Here is a 21,966-nt window from a genome sequence, read left to right on the forward strand (position 1 = left end):
AAAACTTATAAAGCTGACTATGATATATATGCAATAACTAATAAATAATTACGTCCAAAAATTATCACGTAGGTATGCGTGAACTCCATCAACTGTCATAATACTTTAGTATATACGACTACCTTCTTACTGGCAACACATTTAAAAAAAAATTACAACCAATGTGAAAGACCCCTTCGCGTTGGCTAATCTGTTAATTTCTTTACAAAAAAAAAACACTAAGTGACAAATCTAACCGCACTTTTACATTTACAATGTTGAATAAATAAGATATTTACTAATTAAAACATAATGCCCAATAGATTACAAATTTACAATAAACAATGTAGCAATAAAAATGTGAAAAGTGGTCACGAATCACGACACGTTCTCATCAGGGATGATGAAATCAAACTGAGATTTAATGACAATGTCGTTACATTATAATAATATTAAAAAAGAAATATATGCCTTGCATTTCACGAACTATTTTCGTCGTAACAAGGAAATTTATTGAACGGGAATTTTCCAGCGAAAACCGCGTTGTTGTCTTGTCATTTCATTGTTACGATCTTCATATCGCCGTGAAACACAGGGACTTATAAATCCATTATTATACATCTCTTATATCCTAATTTATCACATTTGACCTGGTAGCACTTATTTACAAAACTTGCCGTGCTCAATATTCTTTAGAATCCGATTATAAAATAAAACATCATAGTTACATAAAGTAGATACATGAATAAATTTATATAAAGAAGACCACACCGATTAAATACTACGTAAAGGTCAAAAACTACTCAAAGGATAATTTAATAAACCCCTTTCTTGATCTTGTACATCTTCCTTGCAACTTGGATAAACTAGCGTTATAATGAAACACATAATTTCACACATAAGTTCACCATAATGCATACCAAGAATGTGCGAATCCTTTCTTTTCCGTAGCATTCCGTATAAGATGTACATAGTAATTGGTAACTCTAAAAATGAATGGGTAATTATTCAATCGCATTTTTCTATAGAAGCTACAATTTTACTTGTACCTCCACACCATTCAGCCAATGAGCGATCAGATGACAACGAGCTTTGAGTAATTTTCGACCAACAATATTATAAGACACTAATTTACACCACAACATCAAGTAACTACCACTGATATAATTATAAAAACAGTCAACATCAATTTTGAATACTTACTTTAATAATTTTAATATGAAATGGAACAAATAGCTACATAATATACACAATTTATGTCTTCTTAAATGTTTCTAATTTCGTCGTTCGATGACATCGTTTCAAGGGGTATATTTACTACTAATGTACCGAAAGATACTCATAACGTTGACTGTCCGTTTTATTTTTAATTATTCCCAAAGTCCACACAAATATTCCGTCGAGTATTTCCATCATAAAATTAATAATTCAGAGTATTGCTTTTCGTTTACACCATATTTTCGACTACCTAATTATTTAATATTATATCCCTCTGGCAAATTTGATATTGGTATTTCAGTTAACAATATTGTTTTCAATTCTTAATTAAAAACCAAAATGATAACTTAACATCGACACATTTCAGTACTAACTAAACTAACCTAACATATTTATTGAATAATCATTTAATTCAAGGCCTTTAATGAGGTTGACGAAAGGTGCTTATCCCTCCACAAATTATATGAATATATTAAAAATACTAGCCCGCATAATAGTGTATGTTCTATTATAAGTAACATAGTTCTCTCTCTCTATAATAATAAACATGTAATTGACAGTTTTTATACTAAGTTGGCCTTGTAATTCGAAAAACGGCAAACAATGCGTAATTAAGAGATGCTTTCATAGAAAAATGTGGTCGTTTTAATTGTTATTCTTAATTGGAACCTGCGTGTAACAACTCTTCAATCTGAAATGCATTTTCAAAGAAACATTAGGTTACATTGTCCTGTCAAATAGACTTGTAGTTGGACTTGACACATTTTCTGTTTATCTGAATTAAATGTGTGATTTCAGTGAAGTAGGTACCTATATAATTTAATGGATGAATATTCATCTATTTATTATGGGTAAAAAGTTCGACAGTCTATAGATACTTATGGATGTACTTATTTTGGGACGCGATACATATAAGTCTTTATTTCAATAGAGAAACTCGCTTATTCTTTAGACCACAAAAACAGTTTAAACAACATACTAATATCCATAACGTTATTTTTTTTAAACAGATCATTAGAAATAACTGATTCAAAATCTCCCTTAGTCCTAATTATGAATTGACAGATTAATAAATGATTCTTTGAAATCCATTTGTCAAATAATATATCCCGATGATATAAAAATATAAACCCACGGAAACAACTTGCAGTGTACATACGTATAAAGAATATCACAATATTGGCAGTAAGTATTTAATCTTAAAATATTATGTATAGGTAGATATAATTTAAAGTCTGCGGGCAAGTATTTTTATAAAATAGAAAAAGAAAGATATGACACCTTTTTGTTACATTAGGTACGTGGCAAGAGCAATCAAATATCGACTGTTCTACTTTGTATATATTATAAAAAACTTTTAAGTGTAATTAGGCAGAGCACAATCTTAGAAATTATAAAATCGTACAAAGATCGAAACAAAAATATTGAACCAGGAGGCCACGTAAAACCTAGCTGTATATTGTCTGTAAAACGAATATAACCACGTGTTTAAGCAATAAATAGGTAATTATTTTATCTACTTGATTGTTTACTTTTATGAGGTACATATTTTGGCACAGAGAGATTTCTAAATCTATAATGAATTATAATTAATATGAAAACGTTATTATTAATTTACTTAGATTAAACATTTTTCGATGTTCTTAAACTTGTTGACTGGTCTTAATCGTATGAATCACAGCTTTTGCATTCTTCTACTTACCTATTCGTCACGACTACATTTTTTACTACCTTCCCTCAATGGAATGAATTTTATCCTAGTCATATAATTCAATATAATATGGCATAAACGTAGAATCCAAATATTGTTAAAAACATGACTTTTAGACCCCAAGACAAGATTTCATTCATCACAATTTATAGATTGCTCGTTACATTCACATCAACAGCTCTTTTAATTTCGACTGTAAAACTTTTCTAAACGAAAAAAATATACACATTTTCAAAGTGAGAGAAAATGCCTCTGAAATAATAGCCATATTATTGCATTCCAATAGTGTAGTGTGACGTTAACAAAAAAATATAAAATATTTAGTTTCTTAGCAATTATCATAAATATCATCCCTTTTATTATAATGTATAGAATAAATATCGAAAATTATCTATTAAACTATAAATACAACTCCGAACCAAAAACAGTGTAAAATCTAATTAGACCTGCTTAGATATATTCTTATGAAGGTTAAAAACATTTTAAAAAATATTCCGATTTGCTGTTACAATATGACTCGGTCGTTAACTATAGAGGTATGAAAAGATTAAAAAAGGACGGCGCGGTCAATCAACGTGCATTGTGAACGTGCGTGGTGAGATGCTTGGAGAGATAGTCGGCCCGTGCGAAGCATTTCCCGCACGCCTCGCAGTGGTAGGGCCGCTCGCCCGTGTGGATGCGCAAGTGCCGCGTCAGGTCGCTCTTGCCCCCGAACGCCCGCCCGCAGAACAGGCACACGAACGGACGCTCCCCTGTATGCTTACGAACGTGCAATTTCAGATTCTCCTTTGACCTCACACATTTCCCGCAGAACGGGCACGCGAACCGCCTCTCTCTGTCTCGTTGTTTATCGTCGTTTTGCAAGAAGCCTAGTATTCCGGAATGTGAACTAGAAGTTTCGTGTTTCGAACTGTCGCCCCTGGATTCGCTTTCAGAGCTGTCAGCGATGGAGCTAACGCTAGCGAACGACACGGGTACGCGTTTTCTTTCCCCGGGAACGGCGTCTTCCTCCCGTCTAGTTTCACTTTCAGCGCTGGAATTTCTACAGTCGGTCGAATCATCCACTGTTACGATTGAATCGGTCGGTCCGTTCGAATCCACCGTGCTGTCTTGTTCTGCGTCGCCGATAATTTCAATAGGCGGAGATCTAGTTGCTTCAACTCTGTTCCTCTTTTTGAGAGAAAGATCCATCTCACCACATTGGCCTATTAGGACTTCGTTTGTACTGGAGACCGGTTCCATTCCTTCAGGAGGATCAGTGTTCTTCGTATGCAGTCTTTCCAAAGTATGGTTGAGACGATGCTTTTTGAAAGATTTCAAATAGCGAAATTGCATACCGCACACGTCGCACGTAAACAGCTTGTCGGCTGGCAGGCGTGCCCTGTGGTTTTGTTCTCGATGCTTAACGTAGGCGGATCGATACCTGTAACTCTGTCCACATTGTTCACAGACGAACGGCTTATCTTCGCACGCAGACTGAGAAGCGTGCTGGAGGGCCGCATGACGTTCAAGTAGCCATGTAGATGGGAATGAAGCGAGGCACACTCCGCAGCGGCGTCTCTCGGAGTGCAACAAGTGTCGATTTTGGTAAGTCATGCAATCGTCGCTGAGATATCTGCGAATTCGACAAGCTTGGAGAGCCAGCAGTGGGGACCACAGCGGCAAAGCGGTCGGGCTTCGAGGTGGAATGGGACTAGGGATGCTCGCCGACCCACATGACATATCTAAACACATCTGAAATAAAACAATCGCATATTAACTATACGACAAATCACTTACAAGATACGTTACATTAAATCAATACAATTTACGTACCTATTTATAAGTGAGGGAACTATAAGATACAAATAAAACCATTGTTAGGTAATGATTGTAGAGCTTTTATTTGTCAAAATTGTATTTTTACAGCTATGATATGCTTATATTTGTTTCAAAAGTTACAATGATCAACAGTGATGGGTCTATGTGTACTGTTGCAGAATTGACAGAACGTTACACATTACAATCCTTGACGGTTCCGATATTTTGTTAGATTTCAACAAAACCATACTATTCTCTGATACAACATATGAACTATTAATTAAAAATGTTAAGGCAAAACAGATTTATCTAATCTAAAACATCAACAATGATCGTTAAATGAAACAGCTTAAGGAAAATATGCCATAGATTTATCTATGAAGCAACAATAATTTGACGCTATAAAAACTAAATGGACTTATAATTATTTGAACTTGTGCTGAATATTTTAAACATAATATACAACATGTACTGTATGGAGGATAACTGAATATTTTAATAAAATAGATTTCAAACAGAAAATTCTTTGCCCTAATAGTATACGTAAAAATTTCCTACGTTTTTTTGTCACAAAGTTAGATTAGGCAAAAACATTGAAGGTTGATACATAACTATTTATTGTATTAACAAAAATATTTAAAAAGAAAGTGTTCCAATAATATCCCAAATTCTATAGCATTTGAAAAAAAATCTTGCATTTAAAACATCTATACATGGTTTTCATTCTCTTCATCGTTATTATGCGTGTGCACTTACAAAATTTCGACTTTTCTAGTTTTATTCCAACGAAATCGGTGCAAACATTAAACAATGGAAACGTCTAACTTACCAAACTAATAAATATTAGGGCTTCGAAAAGTATCTTGAATTTAGTATAGCTGTATATTATGGCAAAAACTAAAACATAGTCATAAATCATTAAATCTAAATAAATTAATAAGAATAAACAAACTATTATTAATAAAACAAATTGTACCAATATACAATAATTAATACAACTACAGGAACTTAGAAAAATTGCAATATAAGTTCTATATTTAGGTATGCCACTTAAAATTATTAGTTACTCACAACTAACCAAAAAATTTGTACCACTTTAGTGGTTTAACGCAGCAACATCTAAAATTATATACAAAACAAACTATTGTCCTAGTTGGTCGTTAAAAATCAGACAGGTAATGAATTCACTTAAATTCAACAAAGGTAATAAGATTGGAATGCGCTATCTACGGAGGTGTTCTTCAGAATCTCATGCCCACTTCAAACAGTTCGCTCAATCGAGATGGTATTCATCCTCCATGCAAGTTGCATATCATACCGCAACTTACAATTTTCACCATAAAATTTGTACATTTTGTCTAAGGTTCATTCCTACATAAACTATATTCCGTGATTCGCAGCCTTTATATAAGTCTTATATAGGCAAGAGGCACTCTAAATATAAAACTGTGGTCACAATTGTTATAAAACGAATCTAATATTGTATCGATATAAACGTTACGAGTTATGACAATATTCTGTGCAAGACTTTCTTATACGCATTGGGCACTTTAAAAATATCTACGACTATACTTTTTATAAATATTTATTACAGTAATTAATGTTACTTGTGCTAGATGCGTGTGAGCCTGCGAAAGGAGGCTATCGGGGAAATGTTAAAATTTGAATAACTGCACTTAGGGATGTATAACTATTTGTATGTACGTTAAATACCACTCTTTAACAAACACTGCTGCGCTATTTACACACCAGCACATAGAAATATAATCATAACAATATTACTATTCTTTAATAAATAGTGCCTCTGTCAGGAAACAAAATAGTACTCTAAACTGCAATCTATCATAAAAACTATCTTGATATAAACACATACAAAGTGTCATATTCTCATATTTATTGCTATAATTAGTTTGTAAATTGTAAATATTCAATCTTTCTTAAAATAAGAAGAGGAACATTAATTAAGGTTATATTATATTACTTTGTTTGGTAACATTTGACTCTGAAAAAAATAACAGTGCAGCTTTTCAAATCGCAACATTGGAGTGTAATTTTAATAAATATTATATTATATAAGTTACGTTTATACGACCATTTCGATCTTCCAGTGGCTTTTCACGAGTCAACACATAGTTTTTATGAGATACACGTATTCATGTAACGTAGAGAATATCCAATATAATGTATATAAATCTTATTAGAAAGTTTTCAACAATAATTGAAAAAAGTAACAATTGAGAATATTATTAATAGATATGTGATATATAAATATATAAACAAGTGGACTCGTGACAAGCCAAGACCTATAACTCCGGGAAGTAGCGCATCTACCAATCTCTAACCCTAAATTAAAAAGCTTTCAAATGTGCAATTTAATTAGCAATCCAAATGAAAATCACTATATCGAATAGCTTTAAACTCTTAAGTATTACGAATAAAGGTAAGAAATGATTCATACCTAAACGCTTCTACACAAACAAAATGTAAACACAAGTGTTAAAATTTACTGGTGCTTTACTTTTATAATCCAATGCAAGCTATTTATCGAACAATCTAAGGCTTTTGAGTGCAATAACTCGAGCAAAAGTAAATTTTAGCACTTATTCATTTAATGGAATGCTTATGTGGCCAACATTTTCAATGTCAACGAATTCCTATCTCGTCAACTACATAAACAAACTCTTCGCTTCTGACAATCAGTATTTTACAGAAACTGCGCAGATCTATGTATATCTTAATTTAACCTTACCGTGTGCAATTGGAAGAGCTTCCTACGACACTACCGTTAGCGACATTTTCATCTTTCCTTTATTCATTTCCAACCAAATTGAAATTACATCATCGACTGGATACTTACGGTACTCTAGGCAAACTGAAATATTTAAAGTTACTCGATATTTTATCATAACTAAAATTATATCTACGCCCCTTTGCAAAATCCCCAACGAAGCAAACCCGAGGCACGCATAGGAATGTTAAGCCTTTGACGTTTTGTAAGTACTACGGGCATCAAAGTATGTCAACTTTATTAGGGTGTTGGATATTTCGTCATAAATGCCTTAATCTCTAATTATGTTTTCAAAGTTCTTAAATTGTAAAATGAGATCTGAAGTTGCCACTATGGTATGGCGTATAACACTAAGATTTGCAGGCGACAATTTCTATAAAGAGGCAACCAAATAAACGGAAAATAAGCCTCAGTTTTTCATTAATGAAAACTTCAATTGTTTTATAAAATTGTCAAAAACTTAAAGTATTGGTTTTTAGATCCGCATTTAATTAGCCGGTATCTCAATTCTGAGCTCAAATTTTGATACTTTCTGGTTTTCCTTTCCTACTTTAATATATCACAGATCTTTTCCTAAATCATAATACTTTTATACGCCGTCAATATATTTTTTTCTATATTCTAAAATATTAAAATGCCTACATATTATATCCGAAACGAATAAATAATTTAAAATTTAGTACCCTAATATCATTTTCATTTCTAATTTTAAAACATATTCTAATTCTACTTCTATAAACAGGTGTAAAATGATATGTCCAATCTACCAAAAGTTTATGAAAAGATCAGATAAAATTATCGACTAGTTAAATCCAGTTTTTTTACATTCTATATGGGGTTTTACTAGAGTACCGCAAGCAAGAAAAACAATTTCTCGTCACAATATTTCCGACCTCAAAATTCGCTTCTTTGATTACGACAATAGAAGACAATACTTTATGTCTGCACGGAAAGTGAAAATCAAATATATCTGAAGACAAAATACGAGTTAACACAATCAATAATAATAGTTACATATTTATCAAATATTTATTTTGAAGACAACCGATTTTTAACAGTTATATACTTTACGTATTGTTAGGGATGTAAAGACACTACAAATATATAGACACTATGTTCAACACCACACCATTTCAGTAAGTATTTCGGCTAATTGACATATTGTCGTAATCAATGGACACAGAACAATTACTCATATCAAATCAAAGCTTTAGTAAGTAGTATATAATGTGAAATGTATAATAGTGGTTCCAATAAAAATATTTCATAAAATCAGATAACAGGAGCATCAGACAGGAGCGATAAAGAACAATATGTTATGTCTATGGTTTGTGCAAAAAATAAATCTGGTATTTACATATTATGAAACGAATATAATCCATAAAATATCCCTGTATTAGACTCTGTTTATTTCCATGAACACAGCTATTGTTTGAAGAGTTTCAAATGCTTGTTTGATTCCTTTTATGCGTGTGTCTATTCGTACAACGTTCTGTATACCGCAAACCGTTAACTATCTAGAGCATTTGAAACATTCTACAAAAATAATGATTAAACTCGTTTATCCTGTATGAAAATAGAATTAAGTATCTCCATGGCCGCCATGCCTCTTGCAGTGGACGCGAAAGGAAACGCAACGAACGGAACAGAGGGGACTACGGTGCAAAAGGCATAGCGTTGGGTTCAACTGAAACGGTGCTTAAAGCTTTGATTCCAAGATCACACATCCACAACTCTCCCCCATTTATACTACTGAAGCTTTCGTACCCTATCAATAGTAATAAATTCCCTAAAAAACGGATTATATGTATCAAACTATATATATCGTAATATATTTACATTTATATGTCTTAGTATTGCTTTTGAATTACCTCTGGGGAGTGTGCGTCGATTTCGAAAGACATAGAAATATTTATAATTCTCAAATCCATCCAATTTATCTATACAAACTATAGCGAGTGCGATTTACTGTATATTTCTAATTATATTTAAAGCACTCGCAATCAATCTTTAATTTGGTTAAAAAAAATCTGGTTAAAACTAACGATTGTAACGAATATTACGTAAGTCCCTATTGATTTAATTCAAATAACAACGGAACAACCTGAAAAGGTTAAGGTCTTCATTTAAAACAAGCAAACCATGCGAAATCAGCAAATATTATATAGTTTCACTTTATGTTAAATTATTACTTTACTACCTAACTTTGGCTATGCCATCTAAGGGACTGTAAATCAGTTACCAGTTACTAGATAAGGCGTAAAGAAAGCACCTAATGGTTAAAATATCTATAAAGCGAACTAAAAAATTTAAGAGAATTTTACTCGAAGAACGGAAAAATTAATTTGTGTCAATTTTACCTATAAGTGTAATATCAAATATTATTTATATCATTCAGATCACAGTTGCGGCGTTTAAATCACATTCTTATTTAATAACAATATATTGTCCTCCATTTTGTTTCCAACTTTCACTAGTCTCCTCACCGATATACATTGACTAAAATATTTGCACACTATGATAATCTAATACTCATTGATGTGGACTCTCCTCCTCCGTGTCTACCGGGCTCGGCGATAAGAACTTCCGAGCATACTTCGGGTAGTGGGTCTTCTCGTGCGCCTTCAGTATCGTAGACCGCGAAAACGTTTTGCCGCACAGAACGCACCGGAACGGCCGCTCGCCTAAAATAAACATCAAAAATAAAGACATCCATACGTCTACAAATCACATAAACGCACACAAGAGAACTTCCACCAACCTGTGTGAACTCGACAGTGGTCCTTCATATGATGCCTTAATTTAAACGCCTTGCCACAAAATTCACATTTGAACGGTCGGTCGCCAGTGTGCACGGGGAGGTGCGCTATGAGCGACGATACGTCCGGAAAACTCTTTCCACAGAACTTGCACAATACGACGTTTCCGGGTTCCACAGGGCCAATATCCAGGTCAATGGGTGATTCTTCCGTAGGCATGCTCAAGTAAGTCGGTTCACTAAACTGCCCTATGATGGGCAAGCCGAGCGGCCGGCCCATGATAGCGTCCCGGTATTTCAACGTATCGAGCGTGTGCGTGGTCAGAATGTGCCTGGTCAGTTTGCTCTGGTGGGGGAACGCCGCGCCGCAATGTATGCACGGATAAGCCCTCTCTCCCTCGTCAATTCTCCCCCTACCGGGCCCTTCATACTCCTGCAACCACAAAAAGAACATCAACTTCTTTTCTCTTGTTTCGATCTGCATGGACCAAAATATGTGCAATATCTCTACCACTACATTCTAAATCGAGATGCAGTCTCTTTATTTTATTTCACTATCTAAATAAGAAGTTGACGCTCATTTTTGCCCAAAAATGTGCAGGAGTGAACCCGGGAGCCGGCTACGCGTAATGCCTTGTTGTATAGCAACGCGCTCGCGTACGGTATGCATCGGATTCGCAAGAAACGATATGCAATTATATGGCCAAATTTAAATAAAAAAATTGCCCAAAATATATATATCAAACAAAATGAATGGATATAAAAAAAATGATGGCCAACAAAATGAAGGTCAACTTCTTGACAGCAAGGCATAGTACTCGATGTTAAATAGCGCAGCACAGTAACAAGCATGCAATTAAATATCAAAACAACATCTACAAAACTATTCAATGTTGTTTGCGACATTTCTTACTAAATTCGGTAATATCTATGGTTACTACTGTCTAGTCTCAGCAGCGGTTTAATAGCGCAATCAACCATAGACAAAATCATAACGAAAATACAACAAGGAGCTTTAACCACTTTTTCATAAACAATTATTACTTATTAACACAGTAACTGCAAACTAGCTTTAGAAATGTCAATTTGATAATTTTTCAATGAATATAATGGAATCGGAATAAATTGTGTCACAGAAAAAATAATATTGCAACTCATTACAAATACACAAATGAATTTTGGGCTTTGTATACATGCAAAAACATTCTAAATACTCCATCAAAGCTATGCTTGAAATTGCCTTGGCTTTCTTGACTTTATATACAGTGTGGGTAGGTATGAAAATCACAAATTAGTAAGGACAGAAAAAGCCAATAGCTTACTGATAAATCTATATACATATTCTACTACAACAATCAATATCATTAGATACATGGCCATACGTATATACAACACATATATTAAATAAATAACTAAGCTGAATTTAAAGAAATATAGGCTTTGTATCTAAGATTTGAAAACATTCACAGTACATACCGATTCATGTTGCAGTCGATATTCAGAAGATGATTCTCCGCCACCTTTATCCTCATTGCTTCTGTCCCAATCTGTTTCTTTCTTTAATGACTGAAAAATAATAGTTAGATAAACATATATTACCAATTTCCTAGCTGTTTAGCTACAGTTTTATGCTTTGACATAAACAAAAACCCACAAATTCGAATGTTGCATCAACTGTGAAGTGAATAAATGTTTTTGATAGCATGTATTAGATTTCGGATGTTTGTGTTCACTGATAAGGAGCTAAATTCCTATAGCATTTGAATTTAAAGTTAAATATTAGCAGCCGTACAAATAAAAACTTGCTTATTCAAACCTTATGCAATGAATAGATATGATAAGAATAAATAAAGAATAAGGATGTCATAATTTCTTACAAATAAATTTGGAATAACGTCGATGTAACTATGCTCACGCTATGCAATAGGCGCGGAGTGGCAACGTAGCAATTCATTCACAAAATTATGAAAAACATTGAAATTGTCTACGGTTAAGCCTTGGTGCTGTCATTTTGACGCTCGTTTGACTTCGTCGAATTTGTTGTGAAGTTTCATCATACGATGTTCTGTTTATTTATTTTTTAAATATTTATTTGAAATAATTTAAATATATCATTAAATATGCAAGAAAATGAAAGAGAACGCTATCCAACATCCGGAGAACAGAAGATAAACCCACCTTGAGATAGAGAGTTGCCAAATAACTGGTACTCAAAACATACAACTCCAAGCTTAGAAGATTTATATTTTCAACGAAAGTTTATATTATTGTGATAAGTTAAGAAATAAGTGTTTTATGTATGTATGGTTTGACGCATGTCGTAAATAAATAAATCATTAAAAATATCTAAAGGGTTTTTCATAATTTCGTATATTTTGACATTTCATACTAAATTTTCCATTTGAATACAGTAGAACTCCAATTATCCGAACTCCGACTATCCGAATCGCCGATTATCCGAATCACAAAAAATTGTCCAAAAAAAGTCTAAGTGCGCTATTATTCTTCCCCTAACAAGAATATGGAGAGGATGATGATGATAAAGATGCGTTTTCACTAGAGGAAATAAGAAAAATGATTTCAAAAATATTTAAAACATGTGAAAATTTCATGTTTCTTTCATTTAATTCAATAAAAAAATAGTGCAATATCAAAACGTAGCTTTTATTCTCCCCAATGGCAATATTTTTATTAAATCCGATTATCCGAATATTTGATTATCCGAATGGGTCCTGGTCCCAATTAATTCGGATAATTGGAGTTCTACTGTAGTTACGTAATGAAATTATTAATTTGCTGAACTTTTTCTACTTCTCGTATTACTCTCATTGCTATTATCTCAAATTTAGATTGAAAATAGGTTCTAAAACTTGTAAAACACAGCACAATGTACTAAAAAATACGTTATAACTCAGTTATGTCAGACTTATACTAGCGTGGTAGCCGGAATAAGGATGAAATAGCATTAGTATGAATACTTATTACGAAGTTATACTAGGTTTCATTTATTACATGTTTATTTGTATGATTTTTCCTTATTCTTAGTTTATTCTTTTCATAAAATGTTATAACTCGTTTATTTGTACGGCTGTAAGTTTATAAATTTGAATAGAAACAAAATGAATTAAAAATATAAATGTCAACTTGTTAAGATTTTAACAACTTTCCATGTAAGTAAATATTTAAAGATAGGTTTCTTACCAAAGGTACTTGTTGAACAGGGGGTAATCCAGATGGTCCTGCAATCGGTTCGTTTCTAGGGCTCGGCAGAGAAGGATGCGAGTGTATCGGCAGGCCCGGGTGTGGTAGTGCGTTCAGCACACTCAGTCTTTGCTCCACTGGAGAATATCGCGGGCCAAGGCCGCTGTGGCTGTTTATCGTCATGTTGATGCCTGTAAGAATACATACGTTAGTAATACAATCATCGGGCATACAAAACTAGCTAAAACGTACTTGCTATACCTTAACTTTGGTGAGTAATATAACTTTGTTTTTTACTTTACGCCACATTATTGCATAAACACTAGAACTGTTTGTAATGCTATTTTTAATTGTGTCGATCATTTTGGAATATGTATTTCTACAAAATATAAGAAATGAAAAATTGAAAATCTCTGTTCGCAAAAGCTAGCTGTCATCAGTCATGTTGACATTTTCGTAAACAATATAGATAAAAAAATTTTTGCATAATATGATTTGCACAGCGTATAGACTTTTTATAGTATAAACTTTTTATATTATTTATCGTGTACACACAGCATGTACTGAATAGGGAAGTTTTTTTTTTTAAATAAGGTAATAGTCAAATAAATTTTAGGAAGATAGAGAGAAGTCAAGTAAGTAATAAAGTAAATAAATGTATACCGATATGTTTGATCATAATATCTTTATTCACTTGTTAATTTACTTCATTGAGAAAAAAGATCATAATAATAGGCTTATTTATAATATAAATTAGACTAATAATATTTGTTCAAATCTATATAGTGAAAAAAATCTTCTCTAAAATTATAAAAATATGCAAGTAAGTAAGTAGACCAAACTCTTGTCATATTATAAAAAAAAAAATGTGCATGATCATCGGCCGTTATCTTTAGAAATCTCGAAATAGCTATATTTAGATAAAGGGAACTTTTATTTTTATTTATGTAAGGCACCTACATCAATCCTACTAGGAACAAAAGTTGTATTTTTTTAACTATGACGCATTGACGTAAAGTTTTGGTATTGTAATAACAATTTTATAATTATTTAAAGTTGCATATAATAATTAATATCAACTTATCATAATTATTATTATAACGAACTCTTGCACCTATAAAATACGAAATAAATGGGGACACACTCAAAATTGTTTTTATCGATATTGAGTTAATTTTGTTTTTCAATAATTTAATAATAATAGATTATTTTGCAAAGAGTAATAATCTCACCAATATTATCATTAGCACCATTAGATCTAATGGACACTGTGTCGTCTTCAGGCGACAGAGGCCGCATAGGTTCATCAGGTGGTTCATCTTTTGGTATGGGAGGATGCGTGGGTGTAGAAGTCTCTAACGACGATTCTTGCCGAAACCTTCGTACAGAAAGCAAAGGTGATATCCTCGGCGGCGATGTTTCAGGAGCATCGCGGGTGTCGCGTAGATCTCTGAGATCCCTCAGGTCCCTGGGCTCTCTGGTGTCCCGTAATTCTCTATGGTCCCGCACATCTCTCAGTTCGCGGGGTTCTCTTTCTCGTATTAAGTCGCGAGGTTCTCTTAAATCACGGTCCCTATCTCTTGATTCCCGTATGTCCCTTGAATCGCGCGTGTCTCTGATGGTTTCTCTAATATCTTTGTTCTCCCTCTCTCTGGTTTCCTTTACGTCATGCCTATCATCTTTATCACGAGATTCTCTCTCGTGTAATCTTTCTATGGGTTCTGCGGATTCACTTGAGTTTTGGGCTTGACACTCCTCCATCGGTTCAGAAACATTCCTTGTGTCAACGCCTGCTGCACTTAATGTAGTCATCTCAGCTAATCCTTTTACCTATAAAATAAAATACAATAAAATATATTAAACAGAATGCTCATATAAATAAATAGTATAAAGTCTTATATTATAGCTACAATTGTTTCATCTTCATGTGTAAATTCATCATGAATTTTTTTTTGAGTATACTATACCACCTATGCGATAAACACAAATTAAGAAACAGGATCTAACGATGGACTTGTAGATATGTATTACATTTCATCATGTTTTTGAAATTTTTTTAATTGCCACCTAATTTCATAGGAAAGGATTTTCTAGTAACGTAATATTAAGTGCATGATGTAACTGTAATATAAGTTATACATTTCATTAAACGCAACGTTCACTGTGTAAAAGTATACATTATTGAATAGAAAATAACATCAAACAAAATAAATAACATTAACCTGAAGGCTCTCAGCAGTTTTAAGGAGAGCGGGGAGTTGGCAGTACTGGACGTTGACCTCGCCCTTATACATGAAGTCGACTAGTGTTCGGAGCTCCTCCAAGCCTACGTCCTTCAGGATCACTATGGGGTGGCGCGAAGGGTGGTCCACGAACAGCGATCGGAAGTACGACGAACACGCGGAAAGTACTACCTGGAATTTTAGGTATATGAATTGGTGAGTGTTTAAAATGTGTAGCTTCATATTAGGAGACAGGAGTCCAACAATTATGTGTAGTAAATGAACATTGAAAAATACGTAAAGTAAATAAAGATGACGATTAGCTGAAGGCTATTTGAACAGAGAACACAAGTCTCCATATTATTATAGCTCATTTAAATGCAAAGAATAGACAGCGTAACGCATAGGTAAGCGTTAACCAACTTAATTCACATAGGTATTCACTAAAGTGACAACTTAATCTATGATATAAACGATAGGTATTTGAATTTAATATTTAACAATAAATTGAAATGAGGAAGCAGATTTGGATGTCTAACATTGAAATGCTCCCGTACGTGATAATGAATAGTAAATTATGACCAGTAGGTATCAAAATACATAAAACAATCACAAAGATTTACACATCGTCTGAAGCACCGTCTGGTGTCTCTCTAACTTATGACATTAAAAATTTCCTTATCAAACTCACTGACCCACGCAACTTCCACTGCTTTCGAAAGGAATATATTTTTAGCATTTTTGCTTGCATTGATACTTAGTTCGTAATGTTATATTATTATTGTATAGCGTCGATTGTCTTCTTTTACAAAAACAAATTACAATACGAGCCAATAGATGCAACTAGCTAGCTAATACCAGCAAATGCAACTCAGCTTTACATAAGTAGGACTATATAGTATAGGTTAATTTATCTGCGTCCTGCAAACTACCTATAGCATAGTATTATTAATTATCTGTGGAAACAAAGACCTACCTTATGAGCCCGTATAGAGGCGCCCTCGGAGCACGCGAGTGTGACGTCGACCAAACTCTCGTCTTGCAGCAACTGGCTGAAAACTCCCAGCAGGTTGCTCTGATGATTGTTCCACCTCAGGCAATAGTGCTCACTTCCCATGTCTGAGCTAGCTCCCGCCGCTGGAAATGTGAAATGGCATGTAAAAATTATGGATAAGGAAAAATAATTTGGAAAATCCAAAAGTGCACGCCTCATAATTTTTTTTTAATAATTATTTATTAATTATTATTTTTGTTTATTTAATAACAATTAGACCACATCGAATCAGACCCTGAAAAATGAAAGGGTTCTATTCCTGAGCATACTCAAGCGTAAGAGAAAAAAAAAGACTCGATTAGTAAAGTATTTCGGTCGCTATCGTGTTAACAAGAAAATCCTCCGCACATAGTACAGACACACAGACGTCCAAGACAGAACTTTTTTAAACTGTTTTTTAACTAGTTTAAATAACAAAAATGACATCAAAAATATCATGAATGTTAAAAATAGTGTTTTTTCTTAATATGTGTGTGTATGTATTATCTTACAAGTGCAATGTATGATAAATAAAGACATTTTAAGTTTGAAAAATCAGATGTTTTGCGCGAAGTGACAGTAGTACCCACCTCAACGCTTCGCTTATGAGGCGTGCAATACATAGGTATAAGGAATTTCAAACATCTTTCAACACTTATGAATTTGAACATCAGCCATATTTGTAGACTGTCATCGCGTGTTAAATACCTACGATGAGTTGATCAGTCGGACAGATATAATTTATCATACAATCGATAAGAATTCCAATCCTCTAAATCTCCTTTGAGTATCGCATTACAAATTCTTTATACCACGCTGAGTACCACGCACTTACCATTAGGTAACTCGATTGACGTTTATCTTCCTGAACCGTAAATACATTTTAGTACCTACCCACCTATAGATGCAATATTTACTTGTATATAATATCTATGCATCTTGAGATATATTTGGGTTTATGTATTTTATCTCTATCTAAGCTTATTCTGAAACTAATTCAGACGTTTCTCTTAATTCCGCGATGACTTCTGACGATGACGGAAGGAACAGAAATCTATGAAGTGAATATAGCTTGGACTAAGGAATTGGAAGAGTTTCATACTTAGTCAGGACGTAAAAGTATCATTCCTTATAAGATTAAGCAAAGGTACCAGGGACTGTGTAATAGACGATATCTGTTCACACAGTCATATTAGCTACAGGGCAAATACAACAAATCAATGGATACCTATTTATTATTGTTTTTGGTAACTGCTGCAAGGCATAAACAAGTAGAGTGATAAAAGTTGTACACAGAGTAGGAAACTGTTTCATTGATTTTCTTGTTTCTCTTAAATAGTCTTAAACATGACGTGTGTTGTCGGTGTTATGTGTTAAATTCTAAGACAGAAAACCTTAGTCCTTATTAAAAAACTATTGTTTAGGACATATTAAAATTTCGCAGTTGATACAAATTTCATTACCTACCTATATACTAATATAACTAGGAAAGTAAGTAGGTACCTAAGTTTTTATTATAAAGGTTACGTAAGTATAAAATTAAATTTCCGCTTGATTATTATGCTTAATATAAATAAAGAAGCACTTGTTAGAATAATTTATTATTTAACATGCACAATATTTTCCAAGTAAAATATTAATTCTAGTCGAAAACAAAGTTGCCCAACCTTAACTAACTATGTACCTATTTACCTAAATTATTAATGTTGCAAAAAATAGATTCTAGACAATTTTATGTGATAAAAGAATAATTATAACAATTAATATTCGTTTTCAATTGAGCTTTAGATATTTTTTTAACTTAATCTATGCATTTTTTTCTAACTTTACTAGTCAGACACTTTAATAATAATACCGGCTCAATGTGCAAATTATTTTAAAGTGAGGTTTTCTTTAAAAATTAAATGGGAACGTTTATAAGAGATTATGAAATAAACACGCTAAGTCCACAGTATAGGAAATAATATTGTAATACTGTGCTAAGTCCTTACGCTCCCGAACGCATAGGTATCAAAATGTTGATGTAATTAAAATCCTATCGCCATAAATTGCAGCGAATACTGTATTCAATTCTTATCAGCGCAGGCCTATTTCCTGCTCGAGTAACGACTTGGATTGATAATAATCAAGTGCAAGGGTAACGCCGTATGAAATATTCATTTTTCATTTGCTTCATAATAATTATCTCAACTAATATCATCGACTATAGCAAATAAAAATAACGAGATTACACGTGCGTTTTTACAGAATTCACGTTGCAGCCTATTATTTAATAACAATAATTCATTGTTATAAGTTGTATGTAATTACTAATTAATCTATTACTACTATCTTATCAGTGACTACCTACCTACAGTGTACACTGTATATCTATAAAACAGTACGCAGAATTAGTTTACAGGCTTACAGCTTGCACTCATAGAACACAAGCGAAATCATTATTTTATGCCATTACCGTTTCGCGCCTCCATGCGAGAAGATAAATATAGTCACGAGTAGGAATACCTACTATTTAAATGTGTGTGAACACGCGTGCGGCCGCGACGCAGTCAAGATCAAGGGCGCTCGATTGCGCAAGAGTTGGCTGTCGCACCGCACTGCAACCCGGTGTGATGTCATCGGGCGTCTGCTTCCCCCCACTCCTCATCTATCATTCTTGTTTCAGAAAGGCCGCGAACACGGAACGATCTATTTTTATTTTTATGTACGAAACTCGGCTGCCTTATATAACCGTGTATATGACCAAAATATGCATGTTAGCATGCATAAAATTAGTTTGGTAATAAGGTCATTGCGTTTTGAATAAACAAAATAAACGTAATTTAGTTGGATACCAGACATAGCGCGGAACATGATTTTTGGTGTGTATTATTATTTATCAACGCCTAATAAATGTAATATTGGCAAACATGAACACAAAAAATGATGGTAATTCGTGTCTTGTTAAGAGTACAAAATAATTTAAATGTAATTAAAATATTTCTTCGTGAATCGTGTGCCATTTCGAGCACGTGTCGAATCAGGGACTTGCCATTTGTTATTATGAATTTTTAATAGGTTGCTCATTATATTAATTAATTAAGGGCATATTCAAATGGAAATTTTCTGAGTGATGACTGATCAATTTTGTATCTAATTGTTAAGGAAATCCCATACAAGGCTTATCAGCTTATTTATACCCATAATGTTTATTAAATTATGTTTTAATTTAAAGAAAGTGTTTCCTGTTTGCAAATTTGACTCATACTAGGCCGATTATGACTTTAATAATATGTGATCATCGTGTGCTCTTATTCATACATTTTGCATTTAAATACCCGAGGTAAGTGAGACATCTGTGATGAAGTAAATTTTATCCACTACATTTTTAGTCCCACGAATGTCCATAACAAAGCTTCTAAATAACGATAGTTACGACTACAAAATGTTCAGTTCCTTAAAAAAAATCTGCATGATTTCAATCACACGTGTGTCACGATAAACTGTTAATACATAACCGGAATTCGTAATACCTACGTTATCAAAATTTGATAATCGCAAAATGCAGCAGACGTTAATTGTGTTGTGACGTCATCGGTTAAACAAGACTAGGAAATATAGATAGCCGCTGGGCAGAGGACAATAGCGATTACCAAGGAACATGGTTACTAAACTGGTTGATGTGTCTATATGACCTTCGTCGCACAATAGTGAAGCTAACGTGCATTACGTATGTTAGGGTGTGGACATACAGACATCTATACATCGAACTAAAGAACTCAGATTTGTCAAATTGTAAGGATCACGCTGTTAAATTTATTCTCTCGCATTGTATACGCCTACTGAATCTCGAGATTACACGATATTATGTTTATCCGATAAAAATATTTTGTTTGTACGTACTTATTATGCAGTAATCCGTCTCATAATAATTAAACTTTTTCAATATAAGAATATGACAGTACCTATATTATTATACTCACAGAATACTAGAAAAATATAAATTTTTCAGGAGTAACATTAGCAAATTAATTTCAATATAGCGCAATGATATGTCTAGTCCTACCTGTTCGACACATTTGCCTTCCGCAAGGTTATTGTAGCGTTGCCTTAAGGTGATGAATTAATTTTTCTAACATTTACGGCCCTTTTCAAACCTTCGTAATTTTTATATTATTAAAGTTGTCGTGATGAAAATTCTTGACAAGAAAGTTCAATAGTAACACAATACGTCTACCGTTTTAGAAACATGATTCCATGATATTTTCTCGATAGAAAAAAAATACAAAGTTCTCATTGTTATTTTTTTATAATCTCTGGCATCTTCAAAATAACAAACGTAAAGTTACGACTTTTTGGATATTAACTATAAAATATACAACCTATACGTCTACCGATTTAGAATTTTGAAATATGCGATGGTTTTGAAATAAACAAGAAATACTTGAAATTAGCGCGCGACCAGCCAATATAGCGAGAGCCGCCCTGTACCTTCCTACCCCGATCGCTGCACGAGTCATTCCCGCTACGGCCGTCACACGGGGAACTTGTGTCGCTCGCGCAATCGTAAAAAAGGGTGACAACACGATAAGACAAAATGAGACAAATGGGGACAATAAAGAAAATAAGAAGAAGAAACATAAAGGTTGGAGAAAAAAGAATGCTTACAATTGGAACAAATTATAGAAGAAGTTGGTTTTATTTTAAATTTGATGATAATTGTATTATAGACGATGTTTGATATGTACCCCTGTTTTAAGTACATAACGAATGTGTAAGATTTTTTTCATTTATAGCATAGATAATCTTTTCAGAAATCCGGAATCCAGAAGGAAAATAAACCCACTGATTGTTCACAATGTGAACCCACTCCTTCGTAAGTACCTTTATTCAGTCAAAAATGTATGTTATCAACGTTCTACTGGTTTTATCGCATGATTCCATTTTTAGCAAAAAGCAACAAAGTGCAAAGAAATAAAAAATCATGGTGAACTTAGTGGAAGTATGGCGGACGTGATATGGAACAGGAGCTCATTGGAGTAGTATTATATTTAAAAAAAAATACGATAAAATTTCAAGAATTACATTTCTTAGTAGGTGGTAGATAAGTATGTTGTATAAAGAATTTGATGTTGATATTTATTTCATTTATACTTACTACACCTGTGCGGGAAATTTCTTAGTACTAAAACAGGTTTATATTCATATTTACATAGTAATGTGAGTTTTCATTTCGAAAATTTTTGTGTAAGTATATTAAATTGAGTTCCTGGGTGA

General features: G+C 33.3%; 1 protein-coding gene across 3 annotated transcripts in view; it reads right to left on the bottom strand.

Annotated features, from left to right (window-relative positions):
* Nucleotides 1-879: 879 nt before the first annotated feature.
* mamo (maternal gene required for meiosis) overlaps nucleotides 880-21,966 on the bottom strand; it is a 38,423-nt gene continuing 17,336 nt past the window's right edge. For 2 of the 3 annotated variants that reach the window (XM_090106042.1, XM_090106043.1), the window contains exons 2-7: nucleotides 16,650-16,814; nucleotides 15,678-15,865; nucleotides 14,688-15,285; nucleotides 13,456-13,646; nucleotides 11,731-11,820; nucleotides 880-4,642 (exon numbers count right to left, since the gene is read on the bottom strand). In XM_090106042.1, the coding sequence (XP_089962168.1) occupies nucleotides 3,479-4,642; nucleotides 11,731-11,820; nucleotides 13,456-13,646; nucleotides 14,688-15,285; nucleotides 15,678-15,865; nucleotides 16,650-16,794 (2,376 nt within the window). In that variant the 5' untranslated portion in view covers nucleotides 16,795-16,814 and the 3' untranslated portion in view covers nucleotides 880-3,478. Of the gene's footprint in view, nucleotides 4,643-11,730; nucleotides 11,821-13,455; nucleotides 13,647-14,687; nucleotides 15,286-15,677; nucleotides 15,870-16,649; nucleotides 16,815-21,966 lie in introns of all 3 variants that reach the window. The other variant, XM_090106044.1, reaches the window with a different exon arrangement.

This window comes from Colias eurytheme, chromosome 10 (genome assembly GCF_061535395.1).
Source record: "Colias eurytheme isolate Ceu_HAF_F1 chromosome 10, ilColEury1 Martin Lab GWU primary, whole genome shotgun sequence".
NCBI classification, from domain to species: Eukaryota; Metazoa; Arthropoda; class Insecta; order Lepidoptera; family Pieridae; genus Colias; species Colias eurytheme.